The sequence below is a fragment of the Aethalodelphis obliquidens genome, unplaced genomic scaffold (genome assembly GCF_003676395.1).
Source record: "Aethalodelphis obliquidens isolate GAN/ISIS:26980383/991018 unplaced genomic scaffold, ASM367639v1 scaffold63, whole genome shotgun sequence".
In the NCBI taxonomy this organism is placed as follows: domain Eukaryota; kingdom Metazoa; phylum Chordata; class Mammalia; order Artiodactyla; family Delphinidae; genus Aethalodelphis; species Aethalodelphis obliquidens.
The window spans coordinates 5,982,883-6,009,480 of record NW_020838007.1 but is presented as its reverse complement, the minus strand read 5'-3'; the positions used below and the strand labels follow the sequence as shown (position 1 = coordinate 6,009,480).

Genomic DNA, 26,598 nt, shown 5'->3' with positions numbered 1-26,598 from the left:
CCCTAGGATTAAAAAGATAAGTAGATCTTGGTGGTTGTTAAGACCATCCCTTTTTGTTTTCTCCTCCAGGAGTAATTAGGCACTTACCAAAGACCACATATCTTTCTTACATCCTAAAACCATGTTTTACATCCTGGTCATCATGTAGTTCCAGTGGCTGCAGGGTTGCAGGCTAATAACCATGGTGCTGTACTTCCCGTGCAGTGGGGCCTCTGCCCTCCTTTGCTGTTGGTTACTGATGGCATTGGTTACTGATGGCAGTCGTCACTCTCGGCCACCACCTTCCCATTACCAGAGATCCTTTCTGCTGTAGCCACTTGTGTTTCTCCCCTCTGATTGCAGACCCCCCAGTTCTGCTCATCGCCTTTCCACGCAGGATGTACATGTAGATGGACTGAGCATCCCTGTCTAATTTCCCTTTCATACGTGGATCTCTGTGGTCTTCATCATTCACGTGAGCCCCGATGTCCCTCTGAATCACAGTGCTTTTGGAAAATGGGATAGTATGTTCCGCTCCCTGTGCTTTGTCACCTCTTCTTTCCTGCTTCCCTGGGCTCACCATCCCTCTTCCTCTCTCTCATCACTGCCTGCAGCCTGGACTTGAGCCAAGCACACACATCTCCCATCACAGCTTCATTCCTTCCTCTCTTCCTTCCACTGCTGGGCCTTCGGAGCTGTGTATAAAAGCTCTAATTTATTTTTTTGGTGTTTTCTTCTTCTTTTCATTTATTTTATGGAAGTATAGTTGATTTACAATGTTGTGTTAGTTTCTGCTGTACAGCAAAGTGATTCAGTTATATATATATATATATATATATATATATATATATATATATATATTTTCTTTTCCATATTCTTTTCCATTATGGTTTATCTCAGGATATTGAATATAGTTCCCTGAGCTATATAGTAGGACCCTGTTGTTTATCCATTCTGTATGTGCTAGTTTGCATCTGCTAATCCCAAACTCCCAGTCCATCCCTCCCCTATTCCCCCCTCCCACTTGGCAACCACAAGTCTGTTCTCTATGTCTGTGAGTCTGTTTATATTTTGTGGATAAGTTCATTTATGTTATATTTTAGATTCCACATAGAAGTGATATCATATGGTATTTGTCCTTCTCTTTCTGACTTACTTTGTTTAGTAGGATAATCTCTAGGTCCATCCATGTTGCTGCAAATTGCATTATTTCATTCTTTTTTATGGCTGAGTAGTATTCCATTGTATGTATGGACCACACCTTCTTTATCCATTCATCTGTTAATGAGCTTTTAGGTTGTAAAAGCACTAATTTTTAAACAAGATCATCCCAGTGAAAACATCTCCTCAGTTGTCAGAGGTTGGGGGGGAATCAGCAGGTACAGTGGTGACAGTTGGTCTGGGTGGGTCATTTTATCAGTTGTATGTGCAGTTCAAGGCTGCCTGTATTTAGAAGCAATCCAGCCTGTACTGTAAGTCTGGTGAGCAGGAAAGAGGAGAAAATGGACCTGGATAAACAATTTAAAACTGATAGAAAAGTACTTTGCTGAGAAGCCCCGTGTCGTTTGCCCATTTTCCCTGGCCCTTTTGAAACTCCTCTGCGTGTTAGTTCTGACTGTCTGCAGGGCTCCCACTGACCGGAGCATCGAGTGGCGCTGGTGGGCGGCGCTGGTGGGCGGTGCTGGTGGGCGGTGCACGTTGTCATGCTGCTCCACGCCTTGTTGGTGGGGAGTAAATCTTTCATAGAGCCTTCAGTGGTTTATGTTTTGTTTAGGATCGCGATGTCCAATTTTCTTGTCAACTTTTTGTTTATAGCCTGTCACAGATCTCATTAACGCCACTGACCTCTTAACCATTTTAAAGAGCGTAGGGTGGGTTGCAGAACATGGCATTTGATCTCTTTTGCACTAAATAAAAATTTTAAATTTATGAGTTTGAGTTCTAGCCATGATTACTGCCTTGGTCAGGTAACTTTACTGCTTTTTTGATTTTTAAAATGCCAGTATTTGACATCAGCATTCCCATAAAGTAAATGATTCTTCATAATTGCTTTTCCAATGCTTTTCCCATGTGACTCTTCCCGATAGTTTTCCCCAAAAAACTGAGTAGTGGCTGTCACGATTCTTGTGAACTAGCAATTATGTCAAATAATTTAATCAGTGTTTGAACTGGGCCGGCATTGCTCTTGGAAGACCATTTTTCAGAATGACCTACCTCTGAGCATTTGTTCCATAATTAAACCTGTAAACACTTTTTCTCACAAAGACCCTCAGAAGTACTGTTAGACATTCAGAGCCTTCAGGGAAGAGCCTGTGCACCACTGCTGGGCAAAGTTAGCAAACTTTGAGCAAGGATGGGCAGGAGTCAGAGTTCTCTGTCGTGCAGTGTCATTGTCAGGAGCCTGCATACATAATTAATCAAGGCAGAGCTCACTGGGATTTTGATTGACATCAGACACCATTCCGGAATCGTGTGTTGAAGGACCACTAGCGGGGTCTCCCCTTAATTTACGGAACATATGATTCTCCTTCAACCAGAGTCACTGTGGAAAATGTGTTTCTTCTGCAGCCTGCGATGGTATGTTCTGTGAGAAAGTGATGCTCTAAAAATTAGGACTAGATTTTAAAATCATGATTAAATGGATGGTAAAAATCACAGCATCCGCTTTCAGATGTGTCCGTTTGGTTTATGAGGAGGCTAATAATGAAAAAGGAAAGACTTTAATGCCTCCAAGAGACTCTCCTGTGTTCGGACCTTTGCAGAAAAGCAAATAGGAGAGCAGGTAAGTAAAGGAATTGTTGGCCATTTGATGAGGCATGAATAAGGGCAGAAAGTCTAAACATCTCAAGACATTTCAAATGAGACCCCTGTTACGTCTGTTCAGGCCCCGTGTCATCCAGCTCTCTCTCAGTCAGCTTTGCTGTGCTGGTTTCTAAATATAAGACACACCATTTTTAAAATTTTTGTTTTATATTGGAGTATAGTTGGTTGACAATGTTGTGTTAGTTTCAGGCGTGCAGCGAAGTGATTCGGTTATATACATGTACAAGTATCTATTCTTTTTCAAATTCTTTTCCCATTTAGGTTATTACAAAATACTGAGCAGAGTTCCCCGTGCTAGACACTAGGTCCTTGCTGGTTATCTATTTTAAATATAATAGTGAAAACACACCCATTTAAAAAAAAAAAAGTCCCAGCGTCCTCCTTGTGCTGCTGATACAAGGGCACACTCTGCTCTGGGTGCCCCCTTCTGGTGCCTCTCAAAACCTCCAATCCCTCATTTAGAAGAAGGGGTTAATGTCTCCCCATAGGACTGTTGTGGGAATGCTATTCTGTGTGTGCATCCATGTATATGCATAAATATAGAAATAGACCTTTTTTACCTGTGTTCTGGAACTGGGCCCCTCCATTCTTGGGTCACTGCCAGAGCTTTGAGCCACCATATCTGATGGAATCAGTTATCAGACCACCACCAGGCTTCAATTTCCTGTGTCACGTTGAAATATTATTCACTCCTCTGTGCTTGGAACCCCCGGTGTCTAAAGCACTGGGTGGTTGTGACTCCCATTAGCGAGCTCCAGCCCACGCCTCCTTGTAGCCTCTTCTCTGTGGTAAAGATGCCTCACTTGCGGCAGAGCATCTCCTCCCTCATTTCCACGCCTCTGTCTTTGTTGCAGGCATCGCTTGCCTGCGCTTGGAGCCCAGTCTCCATGAAACTTCCCCACCCACCCGTCAAGCCCTGCCTGATTTCTCCAAACCTTTACCGCACGTGAGGTTCTGCGCCACATAATTCACTCTCCTTTACATACCGCTGTTACCCTCTGCTGTCTGTGTCGTGACTGTGACCACTAGATTGTAGCTCCTCGGAGGATGAGGCCGTCTACTCTTTGGTGTGGTCTCCGCACTGTCCGGCACTATGCTCAGCCCCTAGTAGGCAGGGTGGTTGTCTGGGGCAAGGAACCTTTTACAGGACTGTCTGATGATGTGTCAACACAGACCAGTGGTGCCCAAGTTTGACAACCAATCATTACAATTTCATGGTTTTGAAAATTATTAGAACCAGGTGGCGGGCGTCTTCATGGTGGAGCTTGGAATAATCAACCTTCTTGTCGAAATAGCAACTAACACTTGCTGAGCATGAGCCAGGGGCCACACTGGGCGAAGCCCTTCCACACATTATCTGATTTAAGGCTCACAACACCCTCCCACTCTGGACAGGAGGAAACTGAGGCTTAGGGAGGTTCATCTTCTACCCGTGTCACAAATCACACGGGTGCTGGATTTGAACCCAGACAGCTGCACCTTCTGGACACAACAGGGAGTCAGGGTCTCCCTCCCTATTTCCCCTGCGCTTTGACCCTTAAGATGTGAAGAGGTAGGAAAGATCGGGCAGTTGGTACAGGGGTCCTATGGACGTCAGACACCCAGAAAGCTTGACAGCTTTCTACTCATTGGGATGAGTGGCAAGTCACAATTTCCTAAAATACAAAGAAATGGTAGAGATGTTGGAAATTAAGTTTACTGACTACATGACTATATGGTGTTGATGTAGAACTGTCATCTTGTAAACTGACCTTGTTTTATTCATTCCGTGTGTACGATTTTCACTTTATTTGAAGGTGTTAAGAGTCAGGTGTAAGTGTAGATTTGCTCCAATTAATACTCAAGGGGCCAGAGGAAGGAGGCTAAAGAGAGCCAGGGCGTTTGTCCTTCGGCCCTGGCCACCCACGGGATGCCATCTTGCACTTAAACATTGTAATAGTTTTTCCCAGTAAGTGCAATAGGTGTGATCGAGTAAAGGAACAGTGGAAAAGAGACATCGAAATGATTTTGTCGATGTTCCATATGTAGAAATAAATGTATTTCAAAAGTCAGTCTTCCAATTATACAACTTTCAAATCTAACTAAGTAAAATCCTCCAGGGTAAAGGCAAAGCTTAAAGTGACCAGGATTTTTAAAAGCAGCTCTTTTGTTTGTGGGGGGTGTTGTGAATGTGTGGCTTTGTGTGTTTAAAGTTCTCAGGCGTGATGAGCTGGGAAGTGGTCCACGGAATATCGTAGGTAGGCTGCCAGAAGTGCCACAGCTTTTCAAATAGTTTCTGCCTCTAGCACAGTAAGTGAATCTTCAGGTAACAATGACTTAGGTGGAAAAGGCAATATATTTTTTGTGCCTGTAACTTCACATTAGTTGGAAAACAAAGGATAGGGAAAAAAACTATGGAAAACCATAAGCATGTCTACACAGTAGGATTTTGGTTTCTCAATATGTAATGTTTCATCGTGATGTTCTGAATGGGTGGCACACACTCTTTCCTTAGTTCTTTTTTGGCCAACCTCCTATATGCATCTCAGGGCATACCCCCTGTGTAATCCAAGAAACCACCTAAATCAATCTCTAATGAAAAGGAAAGGTCTGGAGTCTTTGTAAACATAGTATTTATATAGCAGTCAGAGCTTCCTAAAAGTTCTTATTTGGGGAGCAGTGCGACAAACAAAAACATCGGCTGTCTTCTAGGCTGAATATTTGTAATATTTTACAGCAGCTAATTTAACTCGAGGACACAGTTCTAATGAAAGAAGTCATAGGACAAAAAGGTAGAGCTGAAATACATACCTTCGGTGTCCTTGTAAGTCTGATAAACTGCCATGCTGTCCTAAGCTTCTGCAGAACAGAAAGTGAGGAGACCCATTGTAGAAAACTGAATTATACATAATGTCATTAAGCCTCCACCTTCACTTCTGATTGAGAGATTTGCTGCAGGAGACAGTGAGAGCAGAGGCAAATGAAAAAATAAATAAATGAAAGACCTGATCACATTATACATTTTGGTGGAAATGTAATTGCTTATAAGTTCACCTGAAGTTCTTGGGTATGTTCAAAGTCATGTGTAGCTGCTGACGATAAGAACAGAGCCATGGTCCACAGCATCCTCGTGAACTCTGTGTGTAACCCTCAGGTAGATGGGTACGGAAGTAAGAAGTGCGCTCGCCAGTGATGCTGGCATCGGCACGTACTGAGTAACCGCAAACTCTCCTACGTATTGAAGTGGTCACTCTTTTTCTTGCCCTGTTTTTCCACCCAGAGATGTATTTCTGTAGATAACATGCACTGTTTACTTCTTTTTTTAAAATTGGTTTGCAATGGTGTGTTAGTTTCAGGTGTACAGCAAAGTGATTCAGTTATATGTACATATATATGTATATACACTTATATATATATATATTCTTTTTCCAATTTTTTTCCACTGTAGGTTATTATAAGATATTGAGTATGTTCCCTGTGCTATACAGGAGGTCCTTGTTGGTTATCTATTTTTTATATAGTAGTATGTAAATCTTAGTCGCAAACTCCTAATTTATCTCTCCCCCTGCCTTTCCCCTTTGGTAACCAAAACGTTGTTTTCTAGGTCTGTAAGTCTGTTTCTGTCTTATAAATAAGTTCATCTGTGTTGTTTTGTTTTGTTTTAGATTCCACAATTAAGTGATATTATGTGATATTTGTCTTTCTCTGCCTGACTTACTTCCCTTAGTATGATCATCTCCACGTCCATCCATGTCCGTTTACTTCTTTTCCAAAGTGGTTTTGTAACTGCTTCTTTGAAAGCATGTCTCAATAGGCAAGCTCATTAGGAAGGTTATGAAATCCCCTTTTCCAAGATGATGTATCCTGGAAAATGCTCTCATCTGTCAAGGATGATCTCAATGTGAGCATTTTGAAAGGATGACCGTGCAGTAATGCCCTCTCTTGAGGTCATCATCTAGTGTCAGGGCTGTGAAATGGAAACATCAGTGTACTTGTAAGACTTCATAACTCGGAGGCCCCACATAGCAGGCAGAGCTGGAGAAAGCAGCAAGACCCTTTTCTGACCCTTAATTAACTTCCAGGACTCTGCAGATTGCTGCTGGCTCTTAAGCATCCCCGTACAGTTCTTAATTAATTCTAGCTGCCGGAGTTGCCCACCCTGTATCACTGCAAGATAAGCCCTAGCTGAGGAGTGGGGTAATAGCCATCGTAAGCCCGTGGACCACATTTCCTCTTGTTTGATGCTGTGTCTTGAAGGCCATGGCAGTGGGGCGTGTCTGCCTCTGTGAGTAGGTCTGTTTCATTCCACACATCACAGGACCATAGTGTTGGGACAGAATGTCTCCCTGCTTTGTATGAACTATGGCTCGATGAAGAAATCAGTGATAACGCACCTCCAGAAAAATTAAGCGTATGAATGCTCACTATGGAAGAGATGTTCAGAGAAGCAGACATTGCAGGTTGTGTCTCTAGTTCTGCATGTCACCTGCAGGGAGGGCATGTGTCCTGGAGAGCCTTGTGGGGTCCTCAGGGACATAGAACCTTTCATTGTCATAGAACTGCCATAACCTTTTATGTCTGGAAGGGCCGTGCTCAAAGGCTTTGAGAGTCATTAAGGTGATCCTTGCAACAAGCGTACTACTGCCACGTGCTTTGTACCAAGTTAAAAGGGGGGATATGGACCCTATCTTGGGGCAACACATAATTTAACCTAACCATGGTGATGAAAATAACATAAAATGCCGCATATGAGATCTGTAAAGAAAACTTAAGTGGTGCATACTGACAGCTATAATGGAATTGGGTGGGGGGGGGGGAAGATCATTGGAAACTAGAGAAGAAAGCACACAGAGGAGGTAGGTTTGAGCTGAGTTGTAACAGATCAACTTTGCAGGGCAAGGCCAGGAAGGGCCCCCCTGCTGAGCCACACCACACCCCCATGGAATTGGATCCTAGGAAGGCATAGAAGGCCACTGTTGTGCCCTTGTCTTGGACGTACGCCAATGTTGCTTCCATTCTCTCCTTTTTACTTCTTCCTTTCTTGTACCTTTCTTGGCCTTTCCCACTTGTTCCTTGGCACAGCTGGGCTCTTGCGCATCCTGGCAGATCCACAGAGCTCTCCTTCCTTCCCCTGTCTTCCTCTAGATCTGTTTTGTCTTCTCCTCAGCCTACAGTAGGATGCATGTTGCAGGGTTCACCTTCCTGACCCCCACATCAGCAGAGTCTGGCCCTCCTGGGATGACAGAAGATGCTCTCTCCAGTGCTGTGGCCACGGCCACGTGTGTTGCTTATGCTTCCCGTGTGGCTGGTGCCCCCAGGGAGCCGAGCATCAGGGATGGAGCCTTTGCCTTGTTTAGGGAGCTCGACTGAGCCTTGGACTGACAGTCAGCAGCTTCTTTTGCCTCAGCCTTGTCTGCAACATCCTCCTTCCTCTAGAAAGGATGCAGGTCACAGACAGTAACCCTGGGAAACGGGGGCCACCTCCCAATTCATTCAGAGGCAGAGAAGGAAGCAGGGAAGGGAGGGAACCCAAGGTCGTCCTAGAGAGCCTTGTGGGGTCCTCAGACACATTCACGAAGGCATCTCCCAACTTACGTGCTGACACTTAACACTGCCGTCTCTGATGCAATGTCCACGTTTCAGCATTCATTACTATTCGATTTAGTGATTAATTATCAGGCATTACAGATTTCCACAGTGTTTTAAATCCAATAGAAGTTATTTTGGGGGGACCTGAGGTTTGGAGACCAGTTGTTAGATGTCACACCAAAAGCATGATCCGTAAAAGAAATAAAGTCAAGAAAATAGACTTCATGGAAATTAAAAACGTTTGCTCTGGAGGAGATGATCCTAAAAGGATAAAAAGACTAGCTCTAGACTGAGAAAAAGATTTGCAACCCACATATTTGACAAAGGACTTGTATCTGGAAAATATAAAGGACTCTCAAACCTCAACAGTAGAAAGGCAAACAATCCAATTAGGAAATGGATAAAGCATGGAAGACACTTCACCAAAGAGGATACACGGAGGGCAAATAAACACATGAAAAGACACCATGATCAGCCATTAATAAAATGCAAATTAAGGTCATGAAGAGTTACACACACATAATAGAACAGCTGAAATAAAAAGTAGGGACAGTACCAAATGCTGGTTAGAATGTGGAGGGCTTGGATCTCATAAATTTCCAGAGAATGTAAAATGGGACCACGCCAGAAAAGAGTGTGGCGGTTTCTTAAAAAATTAAACATACCCTTAGCATACAACCCAGCAGTCACACTCCCGGGCATTCGTTACAGAGAAATGAAAACTTAACCTCTCCCAATAAAATGGTGCCTACGTCGTTTCAACTTCTGTTTCCTGGTTTTGATATTACACTACAGTTATGTAGTAACCATTGGTAACCACTGGGGAAAACTGAGGAGTAACCAGGACCTCTCTGAGCTATTTTTGCAGCTTCCTGTGAGCCTAGAATTATTTCAAGATAAACAATTTTTCAAAAGTTATTTTTTGGTATAATTTAAAATTCAAAGGTATTGGTTACTAACATAATTATTTCTTAACTCACTGGTAATAATAATAAAGTTGACTTTTATGAATATACTGAAATCTCTTTCCCTGAGCATAAGTAAAAGCTGTAACAAGAAAATGCGTGAAGGATTCGTTTCTGTAAAGAAGAGATGTCTATGAGATGTTTTAGATAAATAACATACATATTATCATGGATAATAATAATAATAAGGCTTTATTATTATGGGTAATAATATCTATGAGATATTATGGGTAAAGCACCTAGAATAGAACTTAGCAAATACGCTGCACTTATCTTGTATTATTATTAATGTCATTTATTTAATATTATCTGGCATTCTTATTAATACTACTAAATTGGGAGCTTATGGTGATTTCACTAAAATAATTATGTAATCAAAATATTTTGAGCCCAAGTTTTTTCCTCCCCACACTTCTTCTTGGTCAAAATTCAAATCCCCTTTCAGAAGTCTTCTTTGCTGAAACAACAGTCTCTGACGATCGTGTGAAAGTTCATTCTGTCTTCTGATGGAGATGTTAATATAGTTCCTCCAAGGGCATTAGATCTTTGTTGTTTGCATTTCAGTATTGACCCTTGAGTTTACTTTACTTTCAACTCTCTTGCCTTCTCTAAAATGTTTTGAGGCAGTACTTCTAATGGCATTAAGCATCTCATTTTTAGTTTAATCCCAAACCTTGTAGTTCTAAATAAAAAATTGGACCGCAGGCCCCCAAGGTTTTCATCTAATATCTGGTTCCTTGGATTAGGGCCAAGTCTTCGTTTTTTAAAGCATCAGCACGTTCTAAATACGCTTTTTGCTACTTCCTTTTAACATCTGACCTTGGTTCACTTAAACTAATTGTTATCCTTTCAGCAGATTGTGATCCTAAAAAAAAACAGAAATTACACTATAGAACATCGGTGGAATTTTTAAAATTCTGAGTTCAGTGCCCTCCATTGTAAACTGTGCCGCTTCAGTAGTACTCTGTTTTTTTTTTTTAATAATTGAAGTATAGTTGATTTACAATGTTGTGTTAGCTTCTGGTATACATCAAAGTGATTCAGTTATACATACATATTCTATTTCATATTCTTTTCCATTATGGTTTATCACAGGATATTGAATATAGTTCTCTGGGTCAGTAGTACTCTCTTAATCATGATAGTAATTTATTTAAAACCAAATAAAAGCATATCATTTTTAAAAAACTTTTTAAAGAACCAAGCCTCAAAAACATCAAATTAATGTACACTTGTAATGTAGGAATCTTCTGATTTATAATTGTCACCTGTTCGTTCACTAACACTTACAGAGCTCCGCCTATGTGCCGGGTGGATGCTGGGCACCAAGGGTGCGCAGAGGCTCAGCTCCGCCCCTTGGGGCTCCTGGTAGGGGAGGAGACTGGCCTTCATGCTCAAATGCCCTGTGCATGGCATACATTGTACTGATTACATGACAGTTGTAGGGCACTTAATGTGTATAAGCTCCTTACATGCTCTCTTAACTGACATTCATTGGTTTGAATACTGAAAGCAATGCTGTTAAGTAATTTAAATTATTAGAGTATTCCAATTGGATAAATTAAAAACCAAATTCAGTAACTGGCCTGTGGCCACACGCTTAGGAATCAGTCAGAGCTGGGATTCCAAGCCCAGTCTTCTGGTCCTAGATCCCATGCTCTTTCCTCTTCTGCACCCTGTGTTGGGAGCCAAGATTGAAGGTGAATTCAGAGTTCCCCCAAGTGTGAAATGCAAGCAGCAGGTGCACTTGCAGGTGGCTTTTAGGAGGTCCACTCATGAGGAATAAACAGTGCTGATATGCAGGGTGAGGAAGTGACTGCCTGTCCAGTTGGTTCTTTTGGTCCTTCGATTGATTCATCCGTGAGCCTGTGTTTGGGGCTAGAGCATCTTTCTCTCCCAAGGAAGAAGAGGCCTCGGGCTCAGAATGTGGCTAAGCAGCGCTGCCAGGCAGGATTGATAGCGTTGTTGTGAGTTTGTGACCTTTACTTTTTCTGTTATCTTTACCTGTGGTGTGTGTTTTGGCCTTCCACTTACTGAAGTGATATGAAATCTCATTTCCAAATGAACATTTAAATATATAATACTTTAAATAAGTAAATTAGAGGGAAGAGGTGAGAGGACAGGGGAAATAGCGAAGGTGGGACCCAGGGACTGAGACTTGGGAAGAGCTCGTGGAGCTACTCTGTCAGCCTCAGATGCCTTCAGGATTTTTGTTTCATCTTCTCCTCCACCCACCTGCAACTTCCCAAACCAAAAGCATCTTCAGAAGGTGATGACAGTTTGTAGGGAGCACATGCAGATGAATAAAGCATTCCACCCAAGGCCTGGGGTAAGATGATTTTAGCCACTAATGTTTGATCTGCTTTGAGAGATGAGTTAGTCCTTTCGGGGTTCCCTCTCTCGGGAGGGGTGATCAGCATATGGAAACTTCCACCAAGATTCCCGCCCTGCCTGGTGCAGCCTCACTGTTTCAACTTTGTTTTCAGTCTCCTCCTCACACCCAGATTCTAAGGCTCAGAGCCAAGACTTGTGTCACAAGAAGTCTCTGGACACCTAGGGTGATGGTGTCCCCAGATTTTTTTGTTAATTTTTATTGGAATATAGTTGCTTTACAATGTTGTGTTAGTTTCTGCTGTACAGCAAAGTGAATCAGCTATATGTATATAAATATTCCCTCTTTTTTAGATTTCCTTCCCATTTAGGTCACCACAAAGCACTGAGTAGAGTTCCCTGTGCTGTACAGTAGGTTCTCATTGGTTATCTGTTTTATACATACTAGTGTGTATATGTCAATCCCAATCTCCCATTTCATCCCACCACCACCCCTGCCCCCCTTGGTAGCCATAAGTTTGTTTTCTACGTCTGTGATGACTCTATTTCTGCTTTGCAAATAAGTTCATCTGTACTATTTTTCTAGATTCCACATATAAGCAATGTTGTATGATATTTGTTTTTCTCTTTCTGACTTACTTCACTCTGTAAGACAATCTCTGGGTCCATCCACGTCTCTGCAAATGGCACTATTTCGTTCCTTTTTATGGCTGAGTAATATTCCATTGTATAAATGTACCGCATCTCCTTTATCCATTCCTCTGTCGATGGACATTTAGGTTGCTTCCATGTCCTGGCTATTGTAAATAGTACAGCAATGAACATTGCGGTGCCTGCATCCTTTCAAATTATGGTTTTCTCCAGATATATGCCCAGGAGTGGGATTTCCGGGTAATATGGTGGCTCTATTTTTAGTTTTTTAGGGAACCTCCATACCCAACTTTCAATAAGAAATGACATTTGTCCAAACATCAGTCAATAAAGGAAAGCAGCTATGACTCCAATTTCAAAATATGTTATAATTTTCAATAAGAATGTTTGCTTCTAAGAAAAGTTAAACTTTCTGACAGAATACATTGAGATGTTAATTATTCTTCACTAAACTGTTAGAAAAGGTATTTCTAACCTTGATTTCCTAATTTCTAAAATAGTCCTCCCTTCTAAATTTTTACCGTGAATCTCGTGTCTCAGGTCCTGCAGGAAGAGCCTGGGAACGGTGCCGATAGGTTTTATAAATGAATAGATGTCAAAGAGAGAGTCACAAACCTCTCATTAAAATTCCTTTTTCTGCTATACTTGTTCTTTCCAAGCCTGTCATGTCTAAAAAAGTGTCCTTAGATTTTCAGCCACATTTGATGGAGCGTCTGTGCTGTGATTTGTGAGGTGAGGACATTTTAAAACTCACAGCTCTCCAAGAAATACCATGGAAAAGATGTTTGTTTTTTAACAGAAAGGAAAGAACAAAACAATAATCGCCCCATTTCTAAATGCTGTATAGAATCCGTGGAGGGAAAACATAGAGGAAAACAATGGAAAGGACATTGTCAGGGTGACGCTAACAAAAATTGGCAGCAAAGTCAGTAAGGATTTACTGTCATCGAAGTCTGAAGCTCTAATGTTAGAACAGCAGTAATTGCTAGCGCTGACTGAGCACTTCCTGTTTACCTGGTGCATTGCACGTGTCAAGTCTCTAGGTCCTTGAGACCGCCCTGTTGTCAGTAGGGAGACTTGCTATGTTTTCAAATAGGGACATGGCAGATGCCCACGTGCTTTTTTAAAAGCTTACCCTAGGAGAAGTGTATAAACCACAGGGAGGTGAAGTGACCAGGTAGGAAGCTACTGCAGTAATGCAGACCAGGAGTGAGTGGAAGTCAGCTTCTCTGGCTAGTCGCAGAAGGAAAGAAGCAGCTTGCTTTCTGCAAAAGCATCCATTTGTTCTCTAGATGTTTCAAGGATTCCTTTTGCCAAAGGGGACCGTTGCTCATCTCTGAAGATCTGGGCACTGTTAGCACAGGCTCACCGACAAATCACTCTTCCAAGGCAGGTACAGAGGTAGAGGAAATTACAGCTCTCGAGTTGTATTAACATCTCAGACTCTGGCAGTATCTGCATCTGAGGGGAAATGAAAATCCTTATCTCTCCGAAAGATGGTGCGCTGTCTGAGGAAGGACTCAAACCCAGACTGATTTAGCGAGGCAGCACAGCAAGTACATCAGTCGCGTTCGCCTGCCTTGAAAGCAGAGCAGTCCCCTTTCTTGTGGCCACCTGTGACAAGCCGCTCATTGGCATCACGATTTTGACACCCCATCTGATGACTGGGCCTCCTTGGGAGCGCCAGGGTAATGCAGTGAGGACAGGGCCAGGACCAAGTTCCAGGACCTTTGCAAAATTGCTTGATCTCATGATGTCCTGTGACTGTGATCAGAGATAGGCATGCCCAAATCAAAAAAGTAAACTTGGACCAAGATTTATGTAGTGAATATAAATATATAAACAGTGCTGTAAATCCCTTGCAGTGCAGCCCCTCTGCTACCCCATCCTCCCTGCTCAAGAAGCAGCAGAGACCCTATCGGGACCATCTAGAAGGATGAGTCTGTACATGCAGCCTTTGACTTTCAAACTGAGGAATATCCGTCTCAGGCCCCCATCAGGGGACAAGTGCCAGGGGACAAGAAACTCCCCGAAACTCTCTGCTGCCTCCTCAGCATCAGTGGGTGAGAACATCCTCGTGAAACTGAAAGTGGGGTCCAGCTGCTCGCCGCTCAAAAACCAGTTAAGAGGCAAGGTTGCTGGAAAGGAAAGTTTGCTTTATTTCGGATGCCGGCAACTTGGGCAGGGTGAGGGTGGGGGACTCCTGTCCAAAGGCTGACTCCCCCCCAACTGACAATCAGTGGGCAAAGGTTTCAGAGACGGAGGGAGGGGGCTACATGCAGAAACAGCACAGTCAGCCTTGACCGTCGTCTTGTTACCGGTCATCGGTGGTCTGACCAGAGTTATCTTGATTGCTTTAAGTACCGTTAATATTCAGTTCCAGGGTTGGTTTGTTCCCACTTCCTTGAGGCCAGTCCTCGGAATTGTGGCAGCTTATGTCATGGCTACAGTCTGGTCATAATGTAGTTAACTTCTTCCACCTGGTGGAGGTTTCAGTATCTATAAGACAGCTCACAGGAGATGGCTCAGAACATTATCTATAGCCCTTGAGGAGAAACTGAAGGTTCTTGACTTTGCTTAATGACTAAACTATTATTGTTTAGTCTTGTTGGACTGTTTTCCTTTGTTTCTCCATTTTCTCACTTCTCTGATTAAAGTTATTCTTTGGCTAAAGTTTTTCTACACACAAAAGGCAGGTGGAGGACATGGGGGGAAGGACCATAGGGTCCTGCTTGGTTTCACTCACGTGTGTGGGACGGGGGCTTCCAGGCCTGAGAAGGTACACCAGATGGGAGGCGTCACTGGGCCCTGCTGAGCACAGCGGGTGTCACTAAGCTTCCTTCCAGGGAACAAAGGGAAGAGGAATGAATGCCAGGAAAGGGTTGACTATCCCCAAACAGCTACCCTCTGCCTCTTAAAATTAATGCTTGACTGAAACTCATACCAAATATATCAAAATAGCCCCCTTTCTTGTATAGATATTTTATTTATTTATTTATTATTGATGTACAATATTATGTAATTTTCAGATGTATGATGTAGTGGTTCACAATTTTTAAAGGTTATATTCCATTTGTAGTTATTATAAAATATTGGCTATATTCCCTGTGTTAAACAATATATTCTTGTAGCTTATTTATTTTATATCTAGTAGTTGGTACCTCTTTTTTTTTTGGCTGCTTTTTTGGGTCTTCGTTGCTGTGCATGGCTTTCTGTAGTTGTGGTGAGCGGGGGCTACTCTTCGTTGAGGTGTGCGGGCTTCAGTAGTTGTGGCTAGCGGGCTCTAGAGTGCAGGCTCAGTAGTTGTGGCGCATGGGATTAGTTGCTGCGTCGCATGTGGGATCTTCCTGGACCAGGGCTTGAACCCATGTCCCCTGCATTAGTAGGCGGATTTTTAACCACTGAGCTACCGGAGAAGCCCTAGTTTGTACCTCTTAATCCCCTACCCTATCTTGCTCCCCACCTTCCCTCTCCCCACTGGTAACCACTAGTTTGTTTTCTATATCAATGAATCTGTTTCTTTTTTGTTGTATTCACTGGTTTGGTTTTTCTATATTTAAGTGATATCATACAATATTTGTCTTTCTCTGATTGACTTATTTCACTTAGCATAATACCCTCCAAGTCCATCCATGTTTTTGCAAATGGCAAAATTTCATTCTTTTTTGTGTCTGAATAGTGTTCCATTGTATATATGTACCACATCTTCTTTATCCATTCATCTGTTGGTGGACACTTAGGTTGCTTCCATGTCTTTCCTACTGTAAATAATGCTGCTATGAACATTGAGGTACATGTATTGTGTCAAATTAGTGTTTTCATTTTGGGGGGATATATACCCAGGGGTGGAATCACTGGGTCATATGGTAGTTCTATTTTTAGTTTTTTGAGGAACCTCCATACTGTTCTCCACAGTGGCTGCACCAACTTACATTCCCACCAACAGTGTACAAGGGTTCCCTTTTCTCCACATCCTCTCCAACATATGTTATTTGTGTTCTTTTTGATGATAGCCATTCTGACAGGTGTGAGGTGATATCTCATTGTAGTTTTAATTTGCATTTATCTGATGACTAGCGTTGTAGAGCATCTTTTCATGTGCCTGTTGGCCATCTCTATGTCTTCTTTGGAAAAATGTCTATTCAGGTTTTCTGCTTCTTTTTTAATCGGGTGGTTTGCTTTTTTGATGTTGAGTTGTATGAGTGTTTATGTATTTTGGATATTAACCCTTTATTGGTCATATCATTTGCAAATATTTTCTCCCATTCTGTAGGTTTTCTTTTCATTTTGTTGATGGTTTCCTTTGCTGTGCATAAACTTATAAGTTTAACTAGGTCCCATTTGTTTGTTTTTGCTTTTATTTGCTTTGCTTTAAGAGACAGATCTAAACAAATATTGCTATGATTTATGTCAAAGAAAGTTCTGCCTGTGTTTTCTTCCAGAAACTTTATGGTTTCCAGTCTTACATTAGGTCTGTAAGCCATTTTGACAAAGCCACCTTACTTTGCCTCAGTCTTTGTGATTCCGTGAGATATTGGCCTTGCCTGTGGAATGTTCAGCAACAACCCAGGCTTCGAAGTTACTGTTTCACCTCTTTTTCTCCATCACTGAGCTGAAGAGTATTTATTTTTCTCTCTGCCCACTTGATCAGTGGTTTTCAGATTTTTTTTCCTGCTTCAATTCACTTGAGGGGTATGTCACATCATTAGCGGGAGCTTAGTACTGCAATGATTCTGAAGGTGGAAAGAAAAGGAGCTTTGAAATTGGGCAAATTTCCTGAAAAGCAGGTCTATTGAGGGTCCCTCCAGGGTGCACACGGCTTCACATCCTGGGAAAATCACTGTGCAGATGGTAAGAGAGCTATGTGTCATCCAACAGGATTATTCCACAAAAAGTGGAAACCAGAAATGCCTGGTGACTTCTGACCCACGGCCAGGGCGACTTCAGAAAGCTGAGTGTGCGGTGTGATGCAGTCAGCACAAAGGCACGCGTCCTCGGCCAGCTAGGTGGTCAAGCACAAGGAGCACAGGGTTCAGAGCCGGGCAGCCCTGGGTGCAGGCCCCAGCCGTTCTGCTTCCCTGCTGCGTGGTTGCAGGCAATCCACTTCATGCCTTCTCATCCTAAACTCCCTTCTCTATACAGTAGAAATAAAGACTTGCCTGGTGGAACTTCAAAGATGCCATAAGCGTGTATTATTCATATAAGACATTGCTGTGAAAAGTCACTCATTCAGAGTAATATCCAACAGAATAAAAAACATTTTTAAGCTCAGTCAAATGTCAGGGTACAAATGTTTCTGGGCACTAAAACATCACATAATATTTTAGGCTCTAAACCTCAAGTCCGTTATCACATACGAAAGAGATGTTAGGTAAAGGAAGGCAATATGGCAACTGTTGCCTAGAGCATCACCAGCTGAATCCTGCAAAATAGAAATTACATTTGGAATTGAATTACATTGTACTAAAACATGGCCATTTGAAGTCCTGAGATTAATTAGCAAGTTCCTTAAAGATATCAGCGTGTTGGCATTTCGATTTCAGTTTGTTTAGAAATAACAGTTCCTAGGTCAAGGTTCTTGTTTCACCCAGCCCTCACCTCTCTTGCCCTTGAAGACTCACACACTCCCTTTGGCTGCCTCTGTCCGGGACATTGATGATGGCAGTGACTGGTGGCCACCGCTGCCTCTGGCCCCGAGCTGCCAGGGCCACCTTTCCATCGACACTCCACCCTGCGGCCTGTCAGGCAAGCATAGGTGGCTTTAGTGCAATAGCAATAAATAGTTTATATAGACCAAATAAAATGCAGCGTTGGAAGAACCCAAAGAGGTGTATGGGTAGAAAACAAAGAAGTTCAGAGACTTTGCACTCCCCAGTGAGGGCATCTTCCTTCTTTTTGCGTGATGATTTTAGTCATTTTACGTGCACAGTTTTATTCATATGAGAAAGGGAGGAAAACTTCGATTTCAGAAGCTTCTGAAAACAACTCGACCCTGCACTGCCTGAGAACACACCGTGCACTAGATACAGCCTTGACCCGCATCCCGTCCTTCCCGGCAGCTTTTCTGTTGAAAAGGGTTTGGGGGTTTTTTCTCCTTTTTTAATATCTGGGAGCTGTGACATTTTTAACTGACTGCAGCATTTTGGAGTAACATTCTCTTGAGGTGGGCAACCGCGACGTATAATTATATCCTGTGGGAAATGATGGTGGTGTGAGGGGTAGGAAGGAGGTTACTGAATCACAAAAACATGTTTCCTGTTCAGAAAAAAATGGCCGCGTGTGAGATGTTCCACATCCTTCTTCTCTGTGCCCAGGGAGCGTGCAGCATCTTTACGTGGAGCCATTGGTATTCGCTGGACCTTAGCCTGCTTTCATTTTTATTGTTTCGGAGACTTATTACTCTTGGAGAGCGGTTCCCCGGTTTGCTGCCTTTTCTCAGTGTATATGAGCTAAGGTAGTCAGAGGAAACACTTTAATTACATTTTAAGCAGAGTCAAAGCCTAAGTCTGTTTATGAAAATTCTAACAGACGGTGCGGTGAGACCATTAACTTCAATCCCCAAAATAACATAAAGTGGTTTTTTTTCATAATAAAAAGTCCATAGTTGGTGTGTTAAATTGTATCTGCATATTAAAAATCTGCCCTGAACGCTAAATATTGCCTAAATGTGCGTATTGTATTTAAAAATCCCTCCTGTGAAAAGCATCCTTGGAGCATGGGCCGTTGTCATGTCTCCCAAGCTGGTCCTTACACAGTTGCTCCGAGGATGGGGCATCATCAGCTGCAAAGAAACGCCTGTGCTGTGGTTGAATTGGATTTTAACCATTACCTGCTCATAACTTTTGTCAAGCAAAAACTGGAGAGATTAAGGAGGAATTGGAGGTTGTACTAAAACGTGAACTTAAGGGTGGGGGAGATGTTAGGAGTAGGTAAGCCAGGTATCCCCCGAGCGGCCAGAATTCATGTGCTCAGGAATCCTCTGAAGGAATTCCTTCAAGGACCCGAGCTCTCACTTTCTCAGCAACAGCAGGATTCAAAACCTGGTTGGCTTTCCTTCCAGTAAATGTGAGAGGAACAGCTCTTCTCTAGAGCCACATAAATGATGTGGTGATTACTTACTTCCCAGGAATACTGGTTCGGAGTACGAGTCTTCTGAAAGCATTCAGTAATTGAATTTATGCAGTTTTATTGGAACACATCCAGCTTTTGACCTTCTTGCAGATAAAAAAAGATAGCCAAAGAACCTTTTGTTCTTACCCCAAGAAAAATGCACAGCAGAAAATTGTCTGAAACGTTTGTTGATTTGCTTCATTTATTAAAAGATATTTAAAAGCCAGAAGGGCTGTGACATAGGACGTGGTAGAATGCTTGTGTAGCAAAATTACTTAATTTTCCTCGGGCGCATTTCACTGGTGGGTTTATTAGTGACTACCTGTTCAGCTCATCGTCTGCAAAAAAGGAAAGGTGGTAGGTCACAGGGTCATCAGAGAAGGCTCAGTCCCTCGGGAAGACGAGGCCTGGAGGAAGAGCCACTTCTGCCTCTGGAGTCTCACATCTGTGCCAGGCCTTGCTGTGGGCCACACAGGAAGTGGTATTCTATAGCCCTGATGACCTGCATTTCTGCCCTGATTGCTATTCTTGCTCAGAATTCCCAAGCCAGGGGCTTCCCTGGTGGCGCAGTGGTTGAGAGTCCGCCTGCCGATGCAGGGGACACAGGTTCGAACCCTGGTCCAGAAAGATCCCACATGCAACGGAGCAACTAAGCCCATGTGTCACAACTACTGAGCCTGCGCTTTAGAGCCTGCGAGCCACAACTACTGAAGCCCGTGCATCTAGAGCCTGTGTTCCGCAACAAGAGAAGCCACCGCAGTGAGAAGCCCGCGCACCACAACAAAGAGTAGCCCCTGCTCGCCGCAATTAGAGGAAGCCTGCATGCAGTAACGATGATCCAACGCAGCCAATAAATAAAAAGAATTTCCAAGCCAGGAAGGCAGCCAGGGGCTCACTATGCAAAAGACACATATGTCATGTCACGGCTTCTCTGAGTTGCCCAATGGCTCTAGAGCAATAGATAAAGTTTTATTTTCTAAGTAGAAATTTAAACAGTTGACTTTTGTCCTACTGCAGGCATAAGAGGGAATCTAAAGTCTAAGGTAAATATGTTCTCAGCTATTTTGAAAATGTATGCTAATGGAAAACCATGACATTTAAAACTGGGTCCATCTTAGAAATGTTTTTAAATGACAATCTCCATAACAAAAGAAAACAAAGCCAGGTGATCAATCCAGAAAGCCCTTTCTTCCTCTCTCTGGGCTCCCCATTAGGTATATTACTTACTTTACAAGCCAAGGATAAGAACACATGGTCTTCATAATGCAAATGTATTCATGGGCATGTATTCATGGGGAGACTGGCTGTATAATTGGAAGCAAAACTGTGCCAGAAAATGCGAGACGGATCACCAGATCTGTAGAGAGTCAGGAAACTGTGGATGGTACCAGTCATCTGATCTTTTCCTTGAAGCAGCTTTTTGTTTTGTTTTGTTTTGACTTTGATTTTGTTTAAGAAAAATACATTCTGCCACTTAAACTGATTCACATAATTCCTGGATGGAAAGTTGGGGAGGCTCATGGCAAGAACTCCCACTTCTACTGTTGCTCTCCTGCTGTTGCTTCCCTGCAATGATCACATTATCCTAGGAGATAAGAAAATTTCCTATTTTGTGAAAGCAGTCGACAGTTAAGCAAAGTTTACTTGACATCTTTTATATTGTCTTGTTGCAAACCTTCATTTGGAGACAAGGAGATACGATCTAGGTTGGAAAACAGTCATTGGTCATGTGTAGATTTAACTCTATCCCCTCCAAAGCCCCTGTCGGGAGAGGTGGTCCAGGAAGAGCAGTGGACTAAGGGTCAGAAAGCATTGAGGTCTGACTCACGCTGGTCTGCGATGATCTGGTTGGGGTCTTTGTCTGCAGCAGTAAAGCAGGCAGGTGGTCCTCCATGGCTGCTACTCTCATGAATAGTAGTCAAGACGATGGACTCTTCATTCTGCTCACGTACTGATGCCCGTGGTCAGTGCTCAGAGATGGAGAGCATGGGCCCCACTCTCACAAAAACATGCAGAGGTCAAGTGCAGGGAGATTGGTTATCATCTCGTTGTTGATTTTGTCTGTTTTCTGGTCACCAGTTAATGAGAACAGTCAAATTAAAATAACGTTTTTTAGACTCGCAGACTTAGAGAACGAACTTATGGTTACCGGGGGGGAAGGGCATGCGGGAGAGGGATAGATTGGGAGTTAGGGATTGACATGTACACACTGCTACATTTAAAATAGATCACCAACAGGGACCTACTCTATAGCACAGGGAACTCTGCTCTACACTCTGTAATGACCTAAATGGGAAAAGAATCTGAAAAAGAATAGATATATATATATGTGTATAACTGAATCACTTTGCTGTACACCTGAAACTAGCACAACATTGGTAATCAACTAGACTCCAATATAAAACAAAAGTTAATAAATTTTTTTAAAAACAACTTTTTAAAAGCAAGGGCTATTGGAATTCCTGTGATCACCATAAATGCTAAGGAAACCCCGCTGTGATGTGGGCGCCTTCCCCCACGGAAAGCGTCTGTTTGTCAGGAATGGGAAGGAACTGGTGTGGCTCAGGGTGGCTTTGTCTCCGGTGACCCAGCAGAATCTCCTTGTACTAGTGGAGCAAGCGCCTCCTCCCTAATCCGTTGTTGACCCCCCTCCATCTGTCTGTCTGTCTCTCATCCTGTGGGGAGTTAACTAGTGGCCGTGGGTCTACTGGAAGACACCCAGGTCGTCTTCAGAGTCAGGTCCCTTTTTCATCCTCCCATGAAAATAGCAAAGTCTGGAAACTTTCACATGGGTGGAGAAGGCAGAGGGGAATGAAATTGTAATTACATCACGACAAACTCAAAGTATTAATAGAATTAAATTGTTATAAGGGAAGTCAAATAATAGTTATTACTCAACGGTAAAATAATTGTCATTCATAGAGTAACAAAGACACCTCAGAAAAAGAGGATGACTTTTAAATCCCTGAAGCTATTTTAAATGCATATTTTATGGCGGAATAGACGTTACATGTCTAAATAAATCCTTTACCTATCCTATAACGGTCTTGTTCTTGATGGAATTAACTAATGATTTTCACTGTATTTTTATTAGCTTAATTTATTAATAATCCTGAAAATGTTTGTATTTGTTTTTGTCCTGCATTGCACAGTATCTTCCCCTTCAGTTAGCAACGTATATTGTGAATCTGTTGATACAGTTCTAAGCGTGTAGTGCATCTGATCCTGGTCTGCCTCCATGGTTTTATTTCAAAATGATAAATACAATGTAAAAACTATTATGATAATGAGGTGCCAACAATGACCATGACTAAGGTACCTTACTTTAAAATGGGCAATTGAATACTGTTGGTGGGAATGTAAGTTGGTGCAGCCACTATGGAAAACAGTATGGAGGTTCCTCAGAAAACTAAAAGTAGAATTACCATATGATCCAGCAATCCCACTCCTGGGCATATATCCGACAGAACTACAATTCAAAAAGATACATGCACCCGTATGTTCATAGCAGCACTATTCACAATAGCCAAGGCATGGAAACAACCTAAATGTCCATCGACAGATGAATGGATGAAGAAGATGTTGTATAATATATATATACAAGGGAATACTACTCAGCCATAAAAAAGAACGAAATAATGCCATTTGCATCAACAGGGATGCAGCTAGGGATTATCATACTAAGTGGACTGGGCGTTTGGGGTTAGTAGATGCAAACTATTATATATAGACTGGATAAACAACAAGGTCCTGAGATAAACCATAATGGAAAAGAATAGAAAAGAATGCATATATATGTATAACTGAGTCACTTTGCTGTACAGCAGAAATTAACACAACATTATAAGTCAGCTATACTTCAATTTTAAAAAATAAATAATAAAATGGCAATTTAAAACTCTAACTCTTACGCTTGCAGTGTTATCATTTCCCTCTTGGATGTGATGAAATGGTGTGTCCTTATGTTCTGTTGTGTGGAATTAATAGTGCAAGGGGGACAGTCAGGACAGGGCTCTTTTCCAGCCAGTCTCTGTTGAGGGCCGAGCTGTAAGGTAACAGCAGCTTTAACACACGGCAGTTCACAGAAAGCACGTGCACATTCTTTTTTAACATCTTTATTGGAGTATAATTGCTTTACAATGGTGTGTTAGTTTCTGCTTTATAACAAAGTGAATCAGTTATACATATACATACATCCCCATATCTCCTCCCTCTTACGTCTCCTTCCCACCCTCCCTATCCCACCCCTCTAGGTGGTCACGAAGCACAGAGCTGATCTCCCTGTGCCATGTGGCTGCTTCCCACTAGCTATCGGTTTTACATTTGGTAGTGTATATATGTCCATGCCACTCTCTCACTTCGTCCCAGCTTACCCTTCCCCCTCCCCGTGTCCTCAAGTCCATTCTTTACGTCTGCGTCTTTATTCCTGTCCTGCCCATAGGTTCTTCAGAATGGTTTTGTTTGTTTGTTTGTTTGTTTTTAGATTCCATATATATGTGTTAGCATACAGTTTTTGTTTTTCTCTTTCTGACTTACTTCACTCTGTTTGACAGACTCTAGGTCCATCCACCTCACTACAAATAACTCAATTTCGTTTCTTTTTATGGCTGAGTAATATTCCATTGTATATATGAAGCACGTGCACTTTTACAGACGGACATCATGAACCCTGCAGACAGTGCCTGTGCAGGTCTCCAAGTACTCCAACTCCGCAGACCCCCACACTGCAGAAGTCAAGCTTTATTTGGGCGTCAAAGCCCAGCAGACGGCCCCCAGACACTGCAGTCACTCATTCATTCAGTGACTAATTATCGGACTCCTATCACGAAGCGTGGGCTCCACACCAACAAAAATGAGGACCACGCAGCCCCTGCCTGGGGACATCCACAGCCTGGGGCAGAGACGGTAGGGTATGCCCAGCACTGTGCACTGTGTGGTCAGGTCTGAGCCACCTGCAGGCGGCAGGGCTCCCCATGGGGTCTGTGAGCAGGTGTGTCCCCACTCCGACCGCACTAAGGAGCAGCTCAGCTGATAAGACACAAGTGGACCCATGAAAAGGAATAATGAATTGGTCCCATTGAACCGCAGACTGATTGCTCACTAGTGGCCGTTGCCAGCAATGGCCAAGATGGCCAAGCGCTTTAGCGGGGGATGGAGAGTAGGGGAATATAAAGGAGCTTCCGTTCTAAAGAGGGAACTTGGAAAGCCATGCTGGGGCATGTTTGAGGATGTGAGTTCCTGGTACCACATTCTCTGACCCCAGAGCATTTTAGAACGATGTTTCCACACACGTGATCTGCCTTTGTGTCTTCTGCCTGCTCTTCCCTTCTCTCCCAGTTGGTGCCAGGAAATACAAGAGTAGGTACAGAAAAGACAACAAAACAGGTTACTAAATGCTTCTTGCTACCATTCTTCTTCCCAGTACCTCCTTATAGCATTGATTACATGAAGGTGAAACAGAACGTGAACTAAAGTGGAAATTAAAATCCCAGATTTTTTTTTCACTTGTCAACTGATAGCAGAGGACATTTTCATTATAACTTGAACAGAAAAATGTATATCTGACTAATAACATGAAGATTAAAGACCCTAGGCATAATAATACCAAATCCTTAAATAAATGGACATCTAAGCTCCATTAAAAATGAAAACTCTGGCAGAAGTTCTTAGAGGATTTTAGGCTGGAAGTCGTGAAGTCTTAGCTTACCTACTTTCACAGATTTAACCAAAAATAACCTTCCTTCAGTTTGCAGTTGGGAAGAAAAATGATATCTTTATATCTCGTAGGAGAATATTGAAAGGGTGTAATGTAATTAAGAAATTGAGAGAAATGTTAAATTTTCTGTAATAAATATTCAGGTGGGATGGGGATGAACACCCAACCATTTTCAGCGGATGGTACAGATAAATTGTGGGCTTACTCTTCAGCCCCCATCCGTGTTTGTGGCATTTTAACTAAAGGAAAACAACAAAAAACTAAATGAGATATTTAAGATATAAAGTAGTTTAATAATCCATCATTTCATTCCTGTGAATATTCTTTTCCTTCCTTGACCCTTGTACATTTTTTAAGAACACCCCCCAGTCATTCAGATCCCTGTGTTTGTTTACCGCACCGAGTTGTAATTCGTCATGTCACTTGTCTCTTTCTTCCAGAGCTTCTTTGAAGGGCAGTCTGCACCATGGGACTCTGCTAAGAAAGACGAAAACAGAATGAAGAACAGATATGGGAATATTATTGCATGTAAGTGTTGACAGCATCATCGTGCTGTGATGTAACTTTCTTCTCACATCTGCTGAGATCGACCACCAGCCCCATGCGGCAAGAATTTGCAGTGCAATGACTACCTTCGTCCCGCTGGAAAAGCTGGTGTGATCCTCGTATTAGGGAAGGGAAAAACTACCTAAAAACCCCCGCTATGTCCGTGTGTCTTGCTGTGGGGCTAGTTTTACTTTTAGATTGAAGGTTCGGGTAACCGAGGTAATGTTCAAATGCTGAGACAGAAAATGCATTTTGGAAGGAGTAAACATAACAGATCTAACGCTTCCCATCTGCTCCACGAGAAGGAATAGACATAATGATTCGAAGCATGCCCCGCTGCCAGGAGCTTCTCAGCAGACATGAGCTCATTAATCCTCAGGACACTTGGGGTAGGGAGGTCAGTAATAGCCCCATTTTGAGGACAGGAAACTGAAACTCAGAAGTTAAATGGTAGTCCCTGTATCACAACACTCATTAGCAGAAGAGCTAGGATGATATCTCAGAAATTCTCAGTTCCTATGAAGAGGAATGGTCCCAATCCATAATGCCTCGGACGGCTTTTAAATCAAGCCCAACCTCATTAACGTTCCGTGACGATGCCGGGATGCCTGGTAGATTGATGAGCTTCCTTCTTCCAGGGCTGAAGCCATCCATCCCCTGCATTAAACTGCTCAAAGCCACACGTGACTGCACCGAGGTACTGACAAGGTACTCACGGAATTAATACCATCTCTAAAGATATGTAAATTTAAAAAACAACAATAATGTGAAATATAGAGCACCTAGCTCATCCTCCCTTATTACTTGTAAGAGAACAAACTTGAAAGGTTTGGATACTCCAGCGGAGCTGTGTGTTATCTTTCGTGATTGTGGAAGTGCGGTTAGATTTTATCTGCCTGCGTTAACATT

The 26,598-nt window shown here is 42.6% G+C and overlaps 1 protein-coding gene across 2 annotated transcripts in view; it reads left to right on the top strand.

Annotated features, from left to right (window-relative positions):
• PTPRM (protein tyrosine phosphatase receptor type M) overlaps nucleotides 1-26,598 on the top strand; it is a 759,173-nt gene that overhangs the window by 631,002 nt on the left and 101,573 nt on the right. For both annotated transcript variants that reach the window (XM_027088510.1, XM_027088508.1), the window contains exon 18: nucleotides 25,584-25,671. In XM_027088510.1, the coding sequence (XP_026944311.1) occupies nucleotides 25,584-25,671 (88 nt within the window). The remainder of the gene's footprint in view (nucleotides 1-25,583; nucleotides 25,672-26,598) is intronic.